The 19,987-nt window shown below is 40.6% G+C and overlaps 1 protein-coding gene across 2 annotated transcripts in view; it reads left to right on the top strand.

Moving 5' to 3' along the window:
- Nucleotides 1–15,606, top strand: part of Parp11 (poly (ADP-ribose) polymerase family, member 11) — a 132,824-nt gene extending 117,218 nt beyond the window's left edge. The window contains exons 9-10 of one of the 2 annotated variants that reach the window (XM_013511662.1): nucleotides 13,347–13,472; nucleotides 14,777–15,606. In XM_013511662.1, coding sequence (XP_013367116.1) covers nucleotides 13,347–13,472; nucleotides 14,777–14,987 — 337 coding nt within the window. In that variant the 3' untranslated portion in view covers nucleotides 14,988–15,606. The remainder of the gene's footprint in view (nucleotides 1–13,346; nucleotides 13,473–14,776) is intronic. The other variant, XM_013511664.1, reaches the window with a different exon arrangement.
- Nucleotides 15,607–19,987: the final 4,381 nt, after the last annotated feature.

Raw genomic sequence — 19,987 nt, 5'->3', positions numbered from 1 at the left:
TCAGCAGCAACTCAGTCTGTAATATCCGTGGGGTCCTTGTTTGCACCCTCTGCCCTCAGGGAGTAGGTGGAAAATACCTGGCTCTCTCCCCGCATTTTAGCTGGGAACCGTGGTGGTGTGGGCCAAGCACAGACTTGAACCCATGGGCCCTGTAGCTCCCAGAGTACTCACTCTCTCGGTGCAGGAAGTGCAGGGCTCAGAGAATCTCATCAGGAGTTTTTGATAGGTTTTTAATTACATCTTCAATTTTATTGTCTGTTATTGGTTTATTTAGAATTTTTATATCTTCTTGATTCAGCTTTGGTGATTCATATGTATTTAGGAATCTGTCCATTTCTTCTGTCTTTTCTATCTAATTAGAATATAGGTTCTCAAAGCAGATATTGATGATCATGTGGATTTCGGCTGGGTCTGTATGGTTTCACCCTTTTCATCCTAATTGCATGGATTTGAGTCTTTTCTTTCCTACTTTTAATAAGGTTTGATAAGGGCTTGTAACTTTTATTTAATCTTTCACACACAACTCTTTAATTCATTGATTCTTTGAATTATTTTAATTTCTGCTCTGATATTTATAATTTGTTCTCTTGTACGAGGTTTGTTCCTTTTGAGACAGAGTCTCACTGTGCAGTTCAGGCTGGCCTAGATCTCACTTTGTAGCCCAGGTTGGCCTCAAACTCACAATGATCCTCCTGCCTCAGCCTCCCAAGTGCTGGGATTACAGGAGTACGCCACCATGTCTGGTAACAAGTTTTGTTCTTGCATTATTCTCCTTTTTCTAGAAGTTTGAGGTTCAACATTAGGTTGTTTATTTGAGCTTGCTCTGTCTTGCTGATATGGGTATTCACATTGTAAATTTCTATTGTAGGGCTGCTTTTATTGTGTCCCATATGTTCCAGTATGTTTTGTTGGCATTATCATTTAATTGTAGAAACTGTCTTATTTCTTCTTTAATTTCATCTGTGACCCATTGATATTTCAGGAGGGTGCTATTTAATTTCCATTTGTTTATGAATTTCTTGTGGTTTCTTTTGCCACAGATTTCCAATATCATTGCGGTATGGTCAGGTGATATGCATGGGGTAATTTCAATTCCTTTACATTTACTTAAGCATGTTCTATGAGCTAGTATGTGGCCTATTTTGGAGAATGTCCCATGTGCAACTGTGAAGAATGTATATTCTGATGTTGTGGAACACTCTGTAGACATCTACTAAGTCCATTTGTTTACAGTTTGTTTCAGTTCTGATATTTCATTGTTGATTTTTTGTCTAATTGATCCATTTGTGACAATAGGGTATTGAGGTTCCCCATTACAATTATATTTGTGCTTATTTGACTTTCATGTCCATTAATGTTTGTTTTGTATAGTTTGGGTCACTGGTATTTGGTGCATATATATTTGTGATTATCTCTTCCTCTTGGATTGTTTCCCTTACAAGGATGTAGTAGTCTTTGTCTCTCTTAATCAGTCTTGGCCTGAAGTCCACTTTGCCTGCGAATGGAATAGAAACCCCTGTTCTTTTCCAAGTTCCTGTTGCATGGAGTATTGTTTTCTAACCTTTGGTTTTCAGTCTATGAAATTCTTTTTGAATTAAGTGCATTTCTTGTGTGCAGCAGATTGTTGAGTCTTTGTTTCTTGATCCATTCTGCCTGTTTCTTTTGACTGGTGAATTGAGACCACTTACCCTGCTGGTTATAACTGATATGTATTGACTAATCCTTGTCATGTTATATTCCTATCATTACTTCCCTTTCCCCACTCTGTTTAATCACTTGCCTTGCCTGGTGGGTTCATTCTGTGGGTTCATGGAGTTATAGTCTTTGTTATTTCTTTTTAGAATGTCCTTCAGAGCATTTTGGAGTGCTTGTTTGATGGTCATGAATTTCTTCAGGTGTTCTTTGTCATGGCAATATCTTATTTCTCCAGGAATTTTGAAAGATACTTTTTCAGGCTACATCAATCTGGGCTGGAGGTTGTTTTCTTTTAAGGCTTGAAATACTTCAATCTCTCCTTTCTGAAGGATTTATGTTGAAAATTCTGCTGTGATTCTGGTGGGCTTTGATTTGGCATGATTTGTTTCTTTTTTGTAACAGCTTTTAATATTCTTCTGTTAAATTTATGGAATCTTGAGTATTATATGACTTAGTGTAGAGTTTTTTGATAATGGCTAATTGAAGTTCTATGTACCTCACTTACTTAACTGTATGTTAAATTGTTTTTCCATGTTTGGAAACTTTTCTGCCATTACTTCTGTGAAGAGGTTTTTTTTTTTATGTTGTTTGTGCTATTTCCTGCTTTCTCATTGACTCTGATCAATTTTATTCCTCTTTGCAGCATCTAACAACTTTTTGATTGATTTTTTGTGGTCCTTTGCTATTTTTTGGAAATCTTTCTTTTCATGATTCCTAAACACAATCCTGTCTTCTAATCTGATATTCTGCCCTCACATTGGCTCATTCTGCAGCTGCACATACTTTCAATGGAATTTTTAATCTCCCGGATATTTGTTTGAATCTGTTTCATAAATTTCTTTTCTATGTTAGGTGTTCATAATTTCCATCCTTTACCTAAGCTCCTCCAGTTTTTCATCTGTATGTGCTGTACAGTCACGAAGCATGCCTTTCATTGTGGTTACCATCTCTGCAGTTGTCTAAGAAATTACTTCTGATTTTTTTCTAGAGCCTCATTTAACTCTTCTGTTATTTCCACTGTCACCACTTCAGAGGGTACAGGTGGGTGACTTTCAATTGTTTCACCTTATTGTCCCCTGGGTTTGTCTTTGGCAAGTCTGGGGTTGCATCTTGCTTTTGTATCTTCTCATTTTCTATTTTTTAGTTTAATTTCTGGGCTGATGCTTACAAATTGCTTATGTCAGGTAGCTTTATTGCTAGTATTTAGAACTCTTAGGAAATGACTACTTCTTAGAGATGTCTTCCAGGTATAGCTGGCTTTTGGGTTTTGAGTCTGTTGCAATATCCTATCTCTTCAATTTATTAGGGATGAGAATTTTCTACCTATTTGACCTAGCCCCTGCTTCTTTGGAACTGGCCTATAACACTGTTTATGACCCTTGAGCAATTTCAGTTTTAGCATACCAGGAAGAACCACTGACTAGAACAATTATGTCACCTTAGCTAAAGTAGTACAATCAGCAATAAAAATAGCATGAAATGCAGCATAGAAAATGACACACTATGGTAACTATTAATGTGCCGCCTGTAACCATATGAATTATATTTATGGCTATATAAAAAATATAAAGCAAACCACAAAATTATATACAGTAAACATGCCCTCAATATGGTGATTTTTATCCATAGAGGAAAAAATTTAAACTGCTTAGGGGGAAATAATAGAGAAATAGAAGAAGAGAAAGAGATTAGAAGCAGGGCTAGTGGGAAAGGAAGAGCACACAAACTTCAGAAACTGGTGAAGAAGATAGGAGGAAAAGAGAGGAAGAAGAAATAAAAACAAGAACAGAGTAAAACAACAACAACAAGCTAGACATAATGTTCACACTCATATAAAAACAAGAACAGACAATCATGAAAAAAAGTTACAAAGGAAGAAAAATATGTTCACTTCAGGACATGTCTCTGCTGTCACTGGTAGAGAGAGTCGGCAGACAGAGCCCAGATCCAGCAAGTCATCCATAGATTTATGGTGGGGTAGTGGATAATCCAAGCAAGCCTGAACCTTTAGTTCCACTGAAGTTCAGTCTGGTTTCTGTCTGTGAGGCTGGAATCCCACCTGTTCAGCCTGTAATACTCCATGCGCCTCCTACTGACTTGAGCTTGGCTGTGCCTCACCCTGACACTAGATGGAGCCAGCCTGCAGCTTCTCTGAGTTCTGAGCTCAGTTGGCTCCCCTCCAAGATGGCTATTGGCCAAGCACACTCTCCTTGGGAGGTGTTTGAACCCAAATAATTCATCCACCACTGCAGTCCACTGTGTTCAGTGCTCCATTCCACTTGTGGGTTTCTCTATGGAGATCTCTAGGGTCACCAGTAGTCACTGTGCATCTGCAGGTTCAAGTTGCCCCTCCCATGAAGTTGGTCAGTTGTTAAGGAGAAAACAGTGCTTGACACTTCCTTCTTTTTCATTGAGGTCTATCTCATTATTCTCCCTGTGGGGTGCAATTTTCACTTCAGATCTTTGCTGGGTCCTGGGGACCTACTTCCCTCTTTCTTTTCTTCACACTGCTATATTGCAGCGTCTGGACACCAAATCTCAGAGAGGCTGTTTCTCTGCTTTCTCTGCTGTTCACCACTCTGGCATCTTCCCAGAAGTCTTGCATCTGACTTTTTAAAGCATAGTTTGAGGGCTCATCTATGCTCTAACCTGTACCAGGATTTTATCCTTTCTATTGCTGAACAGTATTGTATAGATATGGGAATACTATATTGGATCTATGCATTCCCATTTGGTAGATATTTTTATTATTTCCAGGTATTATGAAGAACGCCACTATGAAAATTCACTTACAAGTCGTTGTAAGGTAATGTTTTCATTCCTCACAATGAGGATGGATCCCTCATAGTGAAATTTCAGGGTCTTAGGTAAGTTTATACTTAACTGAAATAAACAACCAAATGGCTTTCCAGAGTAGGTGTGTTACTGCTATTTCTGCCATGATGTACAAGTGTTCCAGTTTCTCCATATCCTCACCAGTACTTGGTTTTATGTCTTTTTAAATAGAGTTCTCTAGTAAATGAGGTTTAATTATGGTTTAATATGGTTTTAACCATAATGTGATGTCACATTATGGTTTTAATTTGTACTTCCTGATGACTAATGATGCTGAGTACCATATCCTTATTAGCTATTCATATGTCATCTTTGGTAAAATATTTGTTCAAGTCATTGACCAACTTTTTAAGTAGCTTGTTTGTCTTATTGAGTTGTAAAAGTTCTTATCTTATTATGGATACAAATCCATCATCTGGTACATGTTTTGTAAATATTTTGTCCCAGTCTGTGGTTGGTCTTTTTACTTAACTCTGTTTTTTTCTTAAAACATAAAGATATTAAAATTTAATTAAATGCAGTCTATCAGTTCCTTCTTGTATAGTTCCTCTTTTGGAGTCAAAGATTAATACAAGGTTTTTCAAGGATTTTTCTCCTTTGTTACCTTCTAAATAGATCATAATTTTGACTTTGATTTTTAAGACTATTAACTATTTTGAGTTAATTTTTATCTGAGGCATGTGAGAAGGATGTAAATTCCCTTTTTGTGGCTATCTTCTCTCCCTGCTCTTCTTGTTGGAAAGACTATCCTTTCCACATTGAATTGTCATTTTACCTTTGTTGAAAATTAGGTGACCAGAATGTAAGACTTTAAGTCTAGATTCTCAATTCTCTTCCCAAACTCTATATACCTGTCTTTGTGCCAATACAACTGTGCATTGATTACTGTTATAATAATTTAAAATTAGGTAACACAAACTCTCTTTTACAAAAGCTTTTGGCTTTCCTAGTTTTTTTTGTTTTGTTTTTTTGTTTTTTGTTTTTTGTTTTTGTATTTCCATATAAATTTTAAAATCAGCTTGTTGACTTCTACTAAAAAACCTGAGTAGGATTTTAATATGTTGCTTCTATAGATCAATTCAGGGAGAATTAATCTCTTAACAACACTGAATCTCTTAGTTTGTGGACATTTCATCTTCATTTATGAAGATTTTACTTTGCACTTAATTTCTTTTTCTACTTCCCTATGGTAGAAACTTACATTGATGGTTTCAGATCTTTCGTCTTTTCTAATACACTCACTCAGTGCTATAAATTTCCTTCCAACCAGTGCTTTCACTTCATTCCAGCAATTTTTGACGTTCACCAAAATTTGTTTTTAATTTTCATTTCATTGAAAATATTTAAAATTTCTTTTGACCTTTTCCACACATGTGTTATTCAAAAGCACGTTGTTTAATCTTTAGATATTTTCAAGCTCTCTTCTTTCTAGCTCTATTTGTGTTGTTGATTCCTAATTTAGTTCCATTGTGTTGAGACTCCCCTTTTAGAATTTTTATATTTTTTTTTAATTTGCTGGGGCTTATTTAATGATTCAGAATGTGATCTGTCTTATTGAATATTCCCTGTCAGTTTGAGAAGAATGTGTATTTTACTCTTGTTGGATGAAATAATGTATCAATGTCAATTAGACTCCGTTGATTAATGGACCTATTCACTTCAACTGTGCCCTTACTGATTTTCTACCTGCTGGATCTGCTATCAGCAAGAGAGGAATGTTGAAATCTCAAGCACAGCAGTGCATTTGTCTCTTTCTCCTTGCAGGTTTATCAGTTTTTGCCCCACATCATCTGACATCTGCTGTTAGGTGCAGGCACACCAAGGTTGTTAATTTTTGAAGACTGATCCCTTGATCACTATGTAATGCTACTCTTATCCTGTTAATTTTCCCTATTCTGAAGTCAGTTTTGTCTAAAATACAGTTACTACAGCTTTTTTTCATTAGCATCACCACGATACTGCTTTCTCTTTCAATTTACTTTATCATAAGGTTTTTATGGACAACATACAGTTTTTTCTATTGTAACAATCTCAGTTTTTTAATTTTTGTGTTTAGAACCTTCATATTTAAAGTGATTTATCCTTTTTATGACTACATTTTTTGCAGTACGTGTTTACATTCGTCGTGAGTTGGTACATGCAGATAACACATTTTCATTCTCTTTTCATCCCTCTCCTCCCTGCCTTCCATCTCTTGGTTATATTGTTAAATTAATATCTCTCTACCACAGCTATTAGTCTCCTGTTTGTTGCACTTACTCTTTATCGCCTTTTAAAAATTTCACCTCTTTGTCCATCTCTTTTGGTTTGTATTGAGCATTTTATGACTCCATTTTCTCTCCTGTATTAGCATATCAATCCTACTTCAAAAACATCTAGTAGTTGTTTAGAGAATTTATATATTTATAATTAATCTAAATCCACTTTCAAATATGCCAGTGTTTATACATTCTTGATTCCTCTCAGCTGCCCATATTATTTGTTGTTGTGCATTTATCTCTATGCTACATGGTTATGATTAATTCTTTGAAAAAGTCATCTTATCATGTCAATTAAGAATAAGAAAATCAAATATTTTAATTTATCTCAATTATTTCTTCCCAAGTACTCTTCCTCTTATTTTACAGATACACCTTTCAGAGCTCTATCATTTTGCATCTCTCTGAAGGTCTTCTTTTAACATTTTTTACAGGGCAGGTCTCCTGGTGATGAATTCTCTGTTTTTGTTTTCTCTGAGCGTCTTTATTGCTTCTTCATTTCTAAAAAGTAACTTTGCTAGATTCCAGGTTGGTGAATTGTTGAGATATTTTTTCTTTCAACACTTCACTTTTTTTTTTTGGTGGTACTAGAAATTGAACCTGAGCTATATCCTTAGCATCTTTTTATATTTTATTTTGAGACAGGGTTTTTCTAAATTGTCCAGGATGAACTTGAACTAAAAATCCTCTTGCTTCAGCTTCCTAAGAAGCTAGGATTTTAGGCATGTACAATCATTCCCAGCTATTTTTTCAGTTCTTTTATTTTGCACTATTCTTGGTGGCATGGTTACTGTTGAAAAATCTGCTATAATTTATTTTATGTTACCATGACCAGCCCATGGGGTGCTCAGCTATTTCGTTGACCATTGTTTGTGTGTCTGGGAGGGTATTTCTGGGTAAGGGTAACATCAGTGTGGGGGCTCATCCAACCCACTGAAGGCCTGAAGAGAGTACACAGTTGAAGTATGAGATCTTGCTCTGTGCCCATCTATATGCTGAGATATCGGTTTTCTTTTATCTTCATATTCAGTCTAAAACTTACACCATCAGCTATTCACATTCTGAGATCTTCACACATCATTATCTAGGTAGCTCTCTCAGCTTCCATGTTGGCATGAGTAATTCCTAATTATCTTCATCCCCCCCCCACTCATGTGCTCTCATCCTAATTCCTCTATAGGTAAGATGTCCCCGCTGCATCCCACTCCTCCCCTCCTAGCTTCTTCTCAGATTTTCTCTTTGCCTTTGGTTTTCTGCAGTTGGAATATGCTATGTCTTGACGAAGATTTTTAAATTTTTATCCTGCCTGATGTTCTATGAGCGCCCTGTAACTTGCTATGTGTCAGTTTTGTAACATCTTCTGCCCTTATTGTTCATATTTCTTCTGTTCCTTTCTGTTACTTTCTCTTTTGCATTTCCATTATCTTTCAGAATTGCTCCATTCTTTTTTTTCCCTTTGCATTTCAGCTTGGGGAGTTCCTGTTACCATGTCTTCAGTCTTACCAATTCTTCCTCAGCTGTGTTTAGTCTACTGATGGACCCGTCAAAGACAACTTCATTGGTGCCTCTGTGTATTTGAGTTGTAGCATTTTCTTTAGACTATTTTTCATAATTTTCATCTTCTGCTCAAATTACTTGTCTGTTCTTGAGTATTGTTTACTGTGTCCATTATAACTCTGAAAATTTTCTTAATAATATCCATTTTGTCTTTTTTTTTTTTTTTTTCTGGTACCGGGAATCAAACTCACAACCTTGCGCTTGCCAGGCAGGTGCTTTGCTGCTGAGCTAAATCCCCAGCCCTTCCATTATAAGTCTTAAGATACTAATGAGAATTATTTTAAATTCTTTACCCCATAATTCCAAAACTTCTGTTATGTATGAGTGTGGTTCTAATGCTTGTCTTTTCTGATTGTTTTTTCTTGCCTTTTAGCATGTCTTGTGACTTTTCACTGAAAGCCACATATGGTGTATCAGGGAGTGAAAGCAATAGGCCTTTGGCATGGGGTTTATGTTTATCTGTCTGAGATCCTGGCCATGTTCACTATAGCTGCAGGTGCCAGCACTATAGTGCCCATAGTTCCCCTGTGTGTTTTCCTTCTCTCCTCTTGTCTTTGGGTTTTCCTAAGAACTCTTTCTTCATTAATGTGTGCTTTTCAGCTCTTCCAGTTGTAATGTGATATTGCATTAGAGTCTTGTTGACACAGTATGGTATTGCTGAGGTGAGCAAAATTACAACATGGGTACCACATGGGTCAAACTACAATTAACTTACAGGATCACAAGTATAGCCACTAAGCTAATATTGATCCAATAGGGAAATGAGTCATGTAAAGGGTACATGGAAAGAATGAAGGCATTTTTGGGCAGGGATGGATATGGATGCTCTGGTCACCTACCTGGGCAACAGATGCCTATCAGCACTTGCTGGACCAAATGGTACTAATTACAGTATAATCTCAAGTTGCTGTTTATCTTTAGGAAGGCATGCAGGTCTGCTCCCTGCATCTCCATCTTGTGCCTCCAGCTACAGTCTCAATGTCTTTATTTTTTGTGCTGACTTCCTTGAGGACCTAATCCCTGTCTGACTATATATTAATTTATATCTAATTTAGCTGTCTATAATACTATCATACAGATTACACTAGAGTATACCATGTACAATTTCAATTTTGAGCAAAACACGTCTGTCCTCTTTTCATCTTATGCAGTAATTAAAATCCCCCAATATAAACTACATCCTCCTCTCCTCCTGATTGATTAGTCCTGGCTCTGCCACCCTGTGGAAGAAGCCTGGTTCCTTCTTCAGCAGTCATTGCAGGAAGTTTTACTCCAGAAAACTTTCTTATAGAATTAACACAGCTCCTTCAGAACCTCCAGAACCAGAGGACTGCAGTTCTGGGTCTCATGTGTCCACATAGACTAACATTCCAGGGAGATGTCAGGTCATAGAAGAAAAGAGCAAAGCATCTCAGAATTTATAAATAGCAAGCCAAACCCAGGAAAAATGTGACTGTCTTGAGGGCTTATAATCTAGACCCTAACTGTCATATGTGGGAGCATTTCCAAATAAAAGTTACTTTCCCAAACAAAAGCATTTAATAGTCAGAACTCATACTGAGGTCATCAACCACGGGTCACAGCAGAAGCCCTCCTGACTGGACTGGAACCCTTTGGCTGGAAATGGCCTCCCCGCTTCAGGACAACTCAGGCTTCTTTCTCAGCAGCTCCACCATCTCCTCCATATTCTCACAACCTCTTGGCCTTCTCACACCTCTGTGGCAGATGGAGAGGACTCTACTGCATTTATGACAGAGCTCTAGGCTGGCCTTTAAAACACCTACCCTTTTTGAACTTTTATCCTCAGAGAAGCTATAGAAAGAAGCCACTTCAAAGGAAAGAAACAATGAACAAGAAAAGAAAAAATATATCTTTTTCTTTTAATCTCTGTTTTGCTGAATCTGAGCTGGGTTTCTTGGAGACAGTAATTACATGGGTACATAATTTCAGTCTTGTTTTTATCTAATCTGTGCCTTTTGGGGAGGGTGTTAAATCCATTTAAATTTAGTGTAGTTACTGGTACAGTTGCACTTACATCTGCCACTTTTTATTAGTTTTTTATATTCTCTTGTTTTGTTATTCTTGTTTCTCCTTTACTTTGCATTTTTATGTTAAATAGATGCTTTTAGTGCATCATTTTAATTCTGTTGAGTTTTGCTATGCTTTTAGTTACTTTCTTAGTAATTTCTCTACACAATGCCATAGGCATCTCAATTTATTGCAATCTACTTCTAAATAATAGTAAATTAATTATATGAACTTTGCTGTAGATTTTCTTTCCCTCCTTTGTTCTGTTATCATACCAATGTCTATATATGCTGCATTCTCAATAATACAATGTCATATTTTTGCTTTATACAATTTTATGTTATTTAAGGAAATAGGAGAAGAAATGAGAGAAACATTTTTTATATTCTTACATATGCATCCACTTACCTGTCTTTTCTGGAATTCTTTATTTCTTCCTGTTGATTTGGGTCCTTTTCTAGTGTCACATTCATTCAGCCTAAAGGACTTCCTTTAGCATTTGTTGTGAAATGTGTCTTCTAGTGAAGCATTCTCTCAGTCTGCCATCATCTACCAATGTCTGTATCTTGCCTTGATTTTTGATGGATACTTTTGCTGGTTGTAAATTCATTTTTTTTTTTTTGTCTTTTTTTGGAGACAGGGTCTTGCTATGCAGTTCAGGCTGGACTTGAGCTTACTTTGTAGCTCAGGCTGGTCTTGAATATGCAACAATCCTCCTGCCTCAGCCTCCTGAGTGCTGGAATTACAGGTGTGTGCTACTACATTAGGTCTGGTTATCAATTTTTGATTGACAGATGTTTTATTTATTTTATTTTATTTTTTTAGATTGACAGGTTTTTTCATCACTTTGAATATGTAATTCCACTTACTGTGAAGTCCATTCTTTCAGAATGAATCACTTGTGTAATTTATATCTTTTCATTGAGATGTTTTTATTCACTGTGGCCAAACTTTCCTTAAAATTTTAAATATGGTTTCCTTTAGTTTCCCAAATATATATATACATGTGTTTTTATTATTTTAGTTTTTTGAGAGAATGTCTCATTATGTAGTTTATACTGGCTTGAACTCACTATGCAGCCCAGGATGGCCTGAAACTCAAAGTGATCCTCTTGCTTCAGCCTCCTGAGTTCTGGGATTACAGGTGTGAGCCATCATGCTCAGCTTTTCCTAAACATATTTCTAACAGCTGCTTTGAAGACTGTCTGTAAAATTAAATGTCTAGGGATATTCAGACAGTTTCTATTTACTACTTTCTTTTTCCTGAAAATGGTCATATCTTCTGGTTGTTTTACCTGTCTAGTAATTTCTTTGTTGAAAGCCAGATATTTTGCATAGCATTGAAGCAACTGTAGATTTTGATTTTCTCCTGAGTGTTGTTATTGTTGTTATCTTGTACATTTGTTTAGTAACTTTTCTGGACTAAATCTCTGCAATGTGTACCCAGAAGTAGCTCGGCTATTTTCTTTTTCTTTTTCTTTGTAATTCTTGAGCCTGGCTTTGTAGAGTCACCTCTTGTCTGCCTTGATTAGTAGATTTGTGTTCAGCCAAAGACTGGCCACAAGTTGGGCCACTAAGACCTCCACTCTTTGGTGGGTCTGTGAGTAAGCTAGGAGCCCCTCCATATCATAGCTCCCCCAAATCTGCCTAGGTTATTTTCCTCAGTGCCTTCACAGCTCCTGTGAATGGGAGTAGACTCTATAGGCCAGGGATGTGTGTGTGTGTGGCTTGGGCAGTTTCTGTTTAGCACTTTTGACCAACCCATGACATGCAGAGACTTTAGCAATCTCCCTAAAGCTGCTTCTCCTCCCGTGATCTCTGTTAAATACTTGCTCACCAGTTTATTGCTTGCTCTGCAGTTACAAGCCATGGTCCTGTCTCTTCACTTGCTTCTGAGATCATCACTTAAATTGAGATTCTGTCCTCACTAAGCAAACCTGTTCTGCTAGCAACAAAACCCTGCTGGCTTTTTACGGCCTGCCTTGCCTGAATCGAACAATTATACCAGACCCCAGAACTGGAGGGAGGCAGTGGGACCACCTCCAGTAAGAGCACTGCAGATGTGTGCTGATTTTACTCTAAATGCAGTCATTTTCATCAGCAAATATTTCTGTTTGTTGCATGCCTTCATTCAATTCCCAGGTAGATGCAATGGCTGGTTTTGACAGTTTTAACCAATGATTACAGTTGTGTTTTGAGAAAACAGCATATTGCCTTCTTCACACACTCATGCCAGAAGTTTGCATATTAGGTTTTCCCAAGCCCAAAGGAGTGTAGGCAGTCAGGGGATTTGCAGTCTGGACAGTTCCCCTTGCTACACTTCACCCCATGCTGACCTCTGTCTCCTTGGCAGAAAAACAATGGGAGTTTGGGAAATTTCTGCATTTCCTCCCATCTTCAGAATGTTAAGTTTATGGTAGAATTCAGGACTCAACTAATAACTCCACAGAGTAGATTTCAAAAAATTAGTTATCTCACCTTTTCCATGATCTTAGTGTCATTTCTGTCCAAAATCTTTCTCCAAGGAAGGGTATGTGTGTGTGTCCCGCCTAAGAAGAGGCAGTGGTGCTTTTGCCTCCAGTAGAAAGAGGATTTTGCTTGCCTTTTCTTTCTTTTATTCTCTTTTCTTTTTCTTCTTCCCCACTTCTTCATTCCTTCCCTCCTAATGTTACGAGTCCTGACCATCTACCAGGTACCACGCGAAGTGCTTCTTCTTTTTGTTTTTGGTTTTTGGTTTTTCTCCGGTACCAGGAACCGAACTCACGACCTTGCGCTTGCCAGGCAGGCGCTTTTGCCGCTGAGCTAAATCCCCAGCCCCGCGAAGTGCTTCTTACGTGAATTGTCTCACTCACAATGGTATCAGGTAGGTCCTGCTGCGAACTACATTCTATGGTAGAGAAGCTGAACTGCAGAGGAAACCTATGGCCAGTTAGCACCTAAATATTAAGCTTCTACCTATCAACTCCCGTGCAGGCCACCATACCAACACCATGAGTCAACAGCATGCAGGAGAGCAGCCTGTGGTCACTCTTCTGAGAGGAGTGAGGAGCTGGGAGGAGGCCGTGAGAGATCTGATCTCTGGCTGTCTGCCTGCTGCAGGTGATTTCAGAGCTGGCTCTGGCTCTGGGCTTTGACTAGAGGTGGCAGCAAGGCATTGCTGCTGGAAAATAAATGCTGGTCTCTTTATAGCCAATTTGTGGGTGGGAAACAAGCGGGGAAAGACTGTTGAGGGCTTTCAAGGCCAGCCTAAAGATTCTGGATTTTATTCAGCAAACATAGGAGTATTCACAGAAGAGTTTCTGTGCTGGGAAAGGACATTCCTAGGGTTGCCCTTTACCCATGTCATCTGGGAGCCATATGTACGATGGATTGCATGCAGGAGACACTGAAAGTAAAAGGTCAAGGCAGCAGTGCAAAGAGAGGCAGTCAGAGCCTGAGCTGTCATGATGAACTAAGATATGCGCCTGGGAAGGAAAAAGGCACTGCAGAGAAACTGTACGGGTTCGGGAGGACTTCCATGTACAACCTTGCAAATCAGAAGCGAAAACTCCATTATAATTCTAATTTTTTTATTCCTATGTACTTACCTTTTTTAGAGCCTCGGGATTGTTTGTCCTAGGAATGATATTAAGCAGGTGTTGTTTTGATTAGTTTTGTATTTTAAAGTTGAGATAGCTGTAGATTTTCTAAATAGATCATTTAACCTGTATTTTATCTTCTTAAATTCGAAATTGTCAGCCAGTATAATTTTGGATGTTCTTGGTGGAGGGCTGCAACTTAAAAACATCAGATTTTTTTTTTTATTTTACCAAAGTAAAGGGTATTCCTAAAAATGCTGATATTCCCTGACAAACTTGATATGGGCAGGAGGGTATTAGATAATTCAGAGCACCTCATAGTGCAACTGCTAGCAGCTTTCCTTTTGCCTCATGGCTGCTGTGAGGTAGTTAACTCTACCAGACTCTAGGCTAAAAACAGTTGCCCTGTCTCTGAGTTCATGTGTGGGGTTCAGCGATGTAATGAAGACTGCATTCAGGCTTGGGGTGGCCACTCACAAGGTTGGGAGGTCGGGTCTTGTGAGCTGAGTCTCCCTGGGCCACAGTCCCCTGCTGTGCAGTACCTGAGATGGGCTCTGTGATATCTAGCTCCTTTTGTGCTCTGTAGCTCTGGGACTCCATCCAAAAGATGAAGTCCTCCTGCTGCTGGTTGGAGAGTAGAAAGTCATGGCCCTATCTTGCTTATCTTGGCTCTGAAAGGTTCCAAGTTTCTACAGCCCATAAAAGAGATCTGTGACTTTCACAGACATCCTCGAGGAGGCCCTACCTTCCCGCCCTAGTTTTCAATATGAGCATGTGGCTTGGGAGGTCCTTGCTGTCTCATAGAACATGTCTTCTTCCCAACAGGCCCAGCGCGTTCCTGGTGGAGGAAGATGGGAGGTGTGGCTTCCTCTTGGAGTTCTCTGGCCCTGACAGAGCCTGCCTATCAGTCCTCAGCTTAGCTGTGGCCTCCACAGGTGAGGCTTGGGAGGTGGGGCAGATGCTGCCCATCTACAGGGAGCCGGCCAGAGTCAATATTGAAAGATCTGGTTTGTTTTATTTGGCCTCCACCTGTTGAAAACTGTAGCTGTATCCACTCATAACAAGGAAGAAGAGCTAGCAAAGAATTTCTGTACTGAAGCAGCTTATGTTTCCACTGTCCCTGAGGGGACCAAGTATTAAGAACCAGGCTGAAGTTGAGAGCAGCAAAATGAGCAAGCAAAACCAAAGACAGAAGGGAAGAATGCCACGAAGCCTAATGAGGACTCAGGAAGAGCCAATGAAAGTGGGGTTCAAGTCCACATCCCATTATCTCCCCTGACTGGGTGACCCTGCTATGATGTGGATACAGTGTATGACCCTGGTGGTTCCCTGTTGGTTGCTTGGTCCTCTGAGTGGTGGTGTGGAGCCTCTCAGAGAGGGGACCCAGGGCAGGCGCATGCACTACTTTGTGTGCTGCCCTCTGCATGGAAGACTGCAGCTCTCTGAGGGATCCTGGTTAGTGTTCCAGATTGCAGACTGTTCCAGAAAGAAAAAGTCTGGCCCCCTGATAACTCTGCTTCTCTCTCACTGTAATTTCCCTGTCCCATATCCTCCTACTATGATGCCTTTGGACACATTATGATATGGCCGGAAGGCCCTCACTTAGACAGACAGATGGCTGTGCCAAGTTCTTCGACCTCTAAGACTACTGAAAAATAAACCTCTTTTCTGTATAAAGGATCTGGCCTCAAATACTTTGTTATAGTAACACAAAATGGACAGAGACCATCCCTAAACCCCAGAGGAGGCAAATCTCACAGCACAGGAGTCTAAAGGTCACCCATACCAGGGGTCCACACAGAACCTTCTCCGATTATCTGTGTCCCCATGTCACAGAGGAAAAAGGAACTATCAGGTGTTAATCCCATCCATCCTCCCTCCGCCTCCCCTCTTTACCATCTTTATCTTCCCACCCACCTCTAGGACTCTGGGGCTCCCTCTCCTTACTTTGGCTCTCAGTTCTTCCCTCCAGCTCTTGAGCCACGGCCCTTGACCCCTCCTTTCTCACCAGCCCTCTGCTTTTACAGACTCTTGGCCTTGACCTCCAGGCACACTTGAGTCTCCCCTTCATTCTCTTCCTCCTTTTACTCCCACTCTATCTCCCCTTACTGCCACCTTCCTTGACAGCCATTTCTCCCTGCTCCTCTGTTTCCTCAAATTCTCTTCTTTCCAATTGCTGTGGTTCAGGGTTTTGCAAGGGGAAAAATATAATACAGGATACATATTTTTATACAATTATTTATAATAGTCACCTAAAGAATTACATACAAAAAGAGAGTGCAGGAAATCTGTCCACACACTACAGACCAAAGAATCCAGCTGAGGGTCTGGATCCCATGGTAATGTCCTGCATGAGTCCAGCTGAAGCCCTAGAGCCCATAACAATGCCTCCCACGAATCCAACCAGAGGCTTAGAGCCCATGACAATGTCTCATGCAGGACTGTTTCATGGATCTGCACTGGGAAGGCCCAAAGGTCAGTTGTAGAAGCTGGAAAGCCTGTGCCTGTGGGATGAAGGATCTGTACTAGCAGGCTGAGGGATCTGCACTGGAGCCAGGAAGCAATGCTTAAAGTAAGAACCAGAGCTCCCCTAAAAAGTACCACAGCCATCCTCAGCAACAGTGAGGCCCTGAGCTCCTCCAAAGACAAGGAAAGCCAAGTTCCCATCAGGAAAGCTTATGCAACAAGCTTCTCCAGAGGACTGAGCAGTGCACCATCTTCCCCTCTAGAGCCAGGAAGCGAAGTAGCCATTCTCAGTGACAACAAGGTCCCAAGCTCCTCCTCCTCCAAGAACAGCCTCGTTCATCAGGAAAGCCATCATGACAAGGTCCTCCAGCAGAATAGCCCAGGAGAACCAGGAACCAGAAGCTCCCTAACAGCTTCCCAGCAGCTTCTACCAGCTCCCAACAGCCTCTCTTCTTCTTCTCCAGTTCTTCCTTTTATGCTGCTGGCAACAACTCTCAGGGCGACCTCACATACCAAGCACCACACTGGTTCAATTCAACTGGGTGTTACAAGTTGTCCATCCACCACAATCCACCCCTGGTCAACGTTATAAACATACACATTTTCTTAATCCTTAGTCTCTCGTGGCGGATCTGTGAAAAGTTAACATGTCTTGGTCTACTAAGATTTACATTAATATAACCATTACATATGTGCATTTTTCTTTTTGCTCTCATTCCCACACCAAAAGCAAAATAATTAAAAGGTGACCAAAATTCAAGGTTAAAACACAATGCTTTGATTAATTAACCTCATTACAAACATATACATAAAAACAACATTAAAAACATTAAAAGAACTATTACAATCACAGTCCTTGCTTCCCATTAACATTTAACAAGGCAGGGCAAGACTAAAAACACAGATCTCCTGCAATTCAAATACACTCATCTTCAGTGAAAAGCTTCAGTTCATCTTTCCATTGTCCTGTTCTTAACAATCACATTCTCCTCTCTCGTCCTTGCAACCCAAAGCTCCATTAGAGCCTCCCTTCTGGCCAAATGTTTCATACCACCTTACTGGCTCTTCACTCTTAATTTCAAACATAGATCTGGCCAAAAGCTCTCAATAGTAACCATGCCACCTTCCCAACAGTAGACTGCATTGAAATTTTTCTATTTCCACCCAGGTAATACTTCTAAACACAAGCAAAATGCAAACCAAATTTCTGCCAAAGCACAATATGCTACCTGGGATCCAGCAGCCAATGCAGTCTTTTTCAGTAGAAGCCTCCCGAACTTCCCATCACTACTGATTTTCCAGGATCTTACCAGAGTCTCCAGTATAGTTTACCACATACAGGAGCTGCCTCTTTGGCTAGTCTCTCAAAACTTTTCCATATTAATTCCAAAGGCTCTTAAATTACATGGCCAGGCAACATCACAACGATGACCCCACTCCCCTGGTACCAATTTTGAGTCAGCATGCTGCTCAGTGTGGGAGGTTGCCCTGAGGGTTGTTGCCAGCAGCATAAAAGGCAGAACTGGAGAAGAAGAAGAGAGGCTGTTGGGAGCTGGTAGAAGCTGTTGGGAAGCTGTTAGGGAGCTTCTGGTTCTCCTGGGCTATCCTGCTGGAAGACTTTGTCATGTTGGTTTTCCTGATGAACGTGGCTGTTCTTGGAAGAGGAGGATCTCAGGACCTTGTTGTCATTGAGAATGATTATTTTTCACTTGGGGGGGGGTTCTGGTCCTCACTTTGAGCACCACTTCTGGCTCCAGTGCAGATCCCTCAGCCTGCTAGTACAGATCCTTCATCCCACAGGCACAGACTTTCTAGCTTCTACCACTGACCTTTGGACCCTCCCAGGGCAGATCCGTGAAACAGTCCTGCATGAGACATTGTCATGGGCTCTAAGCCTCTGGTTGGATTCGTGGGAGGCATTGTTATGGGCTCTAGGGCTTCAGCTGGACTCATGGAGGACATTACTGTGGGATCCAGACCCTCAGTTGGATTCTTTGGTCTTTAGTGTGTGGACAGATTTCCTGCACTCTCTTTTTGTATGTAATTCTTTAGGTGACTATTATAAATAATCATATAAAATATGTGTCCTGTATTATATTGTTCCCCTTGCAAAACTCCAAACTACAGCAGGGCTTCCAGAAAACAAAAGTGAAAGCAAAACCCAACCCTAAATGCTCTATTCTCCCACCAAAAACCTTCGGACTGCTAATTCCAGGCTTTCCCAGATGCATTTACCCTTCATTCACTGCACTAGCATGACCTATGTCTGTTTCATTCAGGCATGTAGACCAGGAGGATGCAAAACTTCTGAATGAAACCCAAGGGCAACCCACTGGTTTCATCTGCTCCTTGCTTTTCAGGGCACAACATCAGCCTTTTCCTAAAGTTGGCTGTGCCTCAGCAGGCAGAGAAACCAGAGGCTAGGGGGAATCAAGGTGAGCAGCAAGCTGGGGGCGCAGTGGGTGGGGGACGGAGAGCTTAAAGGCTGTAAGGATTCAAGTTTCTTGGTATTGCCAAGGCCTAGCAATGGCCTGCAGGGGACAGAGTTTGCAGCAGCTGCTTGGGGCTGCAGATAATTGGCGCTAAACCAAAGGAGGCTACCTAGCTACAGAAGGGGGCCTGAGTGCCTGCCTTGGCCCAGTCCTGCCATATTCTCAAGACAGCCTGAGTTTGTCACAGCCTCTGTCACACTGCACTGTGGGTATTAGGTCTATGGCTGACTCCTGCTATGCTGCCATTTCCCAGGAAAATGCCAAGGTCTGACATAGCTGTTCTCACAATGCAGAGCAAAGTAAGAATGCAGGCTCTTGTTCAGAATGATGAGAATTTTAAGAAGGTAACAGCAGAACACTAACCCTAACCAGAAGCTCTTCTAATTGTGGGCCCACTTGTTTCAGAGGTCCATTGCCTACAAGGGGGCTTGGCCAGGCTTACACATTACCTGTATGTACTCAGCACTTAATTTTAGCCAAAAGGCTGAGAAGTGATTGTATGTACTAAGTGCTCATTTCCTAGATGAGTTCAGTGGATCAGAAAACCACGGAACTATAGAGAAAGGGGACTAAAGATCCTATCCCTCCTTTGTTTAAGGCTGGCTACATATCCCAGGGCTACTCGGTGAATAGCTACCATGCCTCAGTTTCCCACACCCATACTTGGGAAGAGTTATTTTTGCTCTACCTTGTCTTCTCTGCTGAGCACCAGCAGGATGGTTGACTTTCAGCATTTCACGGGATGGCTCAGAAACCTGCCAACAGCCAGGCAGCCAGGTACAGGTGAGCTCCACAGGAAGGAAAGTGCCAGCAAACCAGACATCAGCATGAAGCCCAGGATCCCTTAGGGTTTGTACTGTGGAATGATTGGGAGCCAGAGACAGGCTACAGGGCAGTTATTTCCTGTTCTATGAAGCAGACTCAGGGACATGAAGACTGGAAGCAGAAAGTGTCCATGTGATGAGAAACCACAGTAGCAGTTGCTCAGAGTCCGCCCTTGTAAGTCTGTCATTCCCCCTGCAGGACTGTGCAGTCAGCAGTAACGGGGCTAGCAGTAAGTGCAAACGCACTTGGCATC

Source organism: Chinchilla lanigera, unplaced genomic scaffold (assembly GCF_000276665.1).
Source record: "Chinchilla lanigera isolate Chin_1 unplaced genomic scaffold, ChiLan1.0 scaffold00012, whole genome shotgun sequence".
Lineage (NCBI taxonomy): Eukaryota > Metazoa > Chordata > Mammalia > Rodentia > Chinchillidae > Chinchilla > Chinchilla lanigera.
Note: the sequence above shows the minus strand (reverse complement) of the source record. Positions and strands in the feature narration are given on the sequence as shown.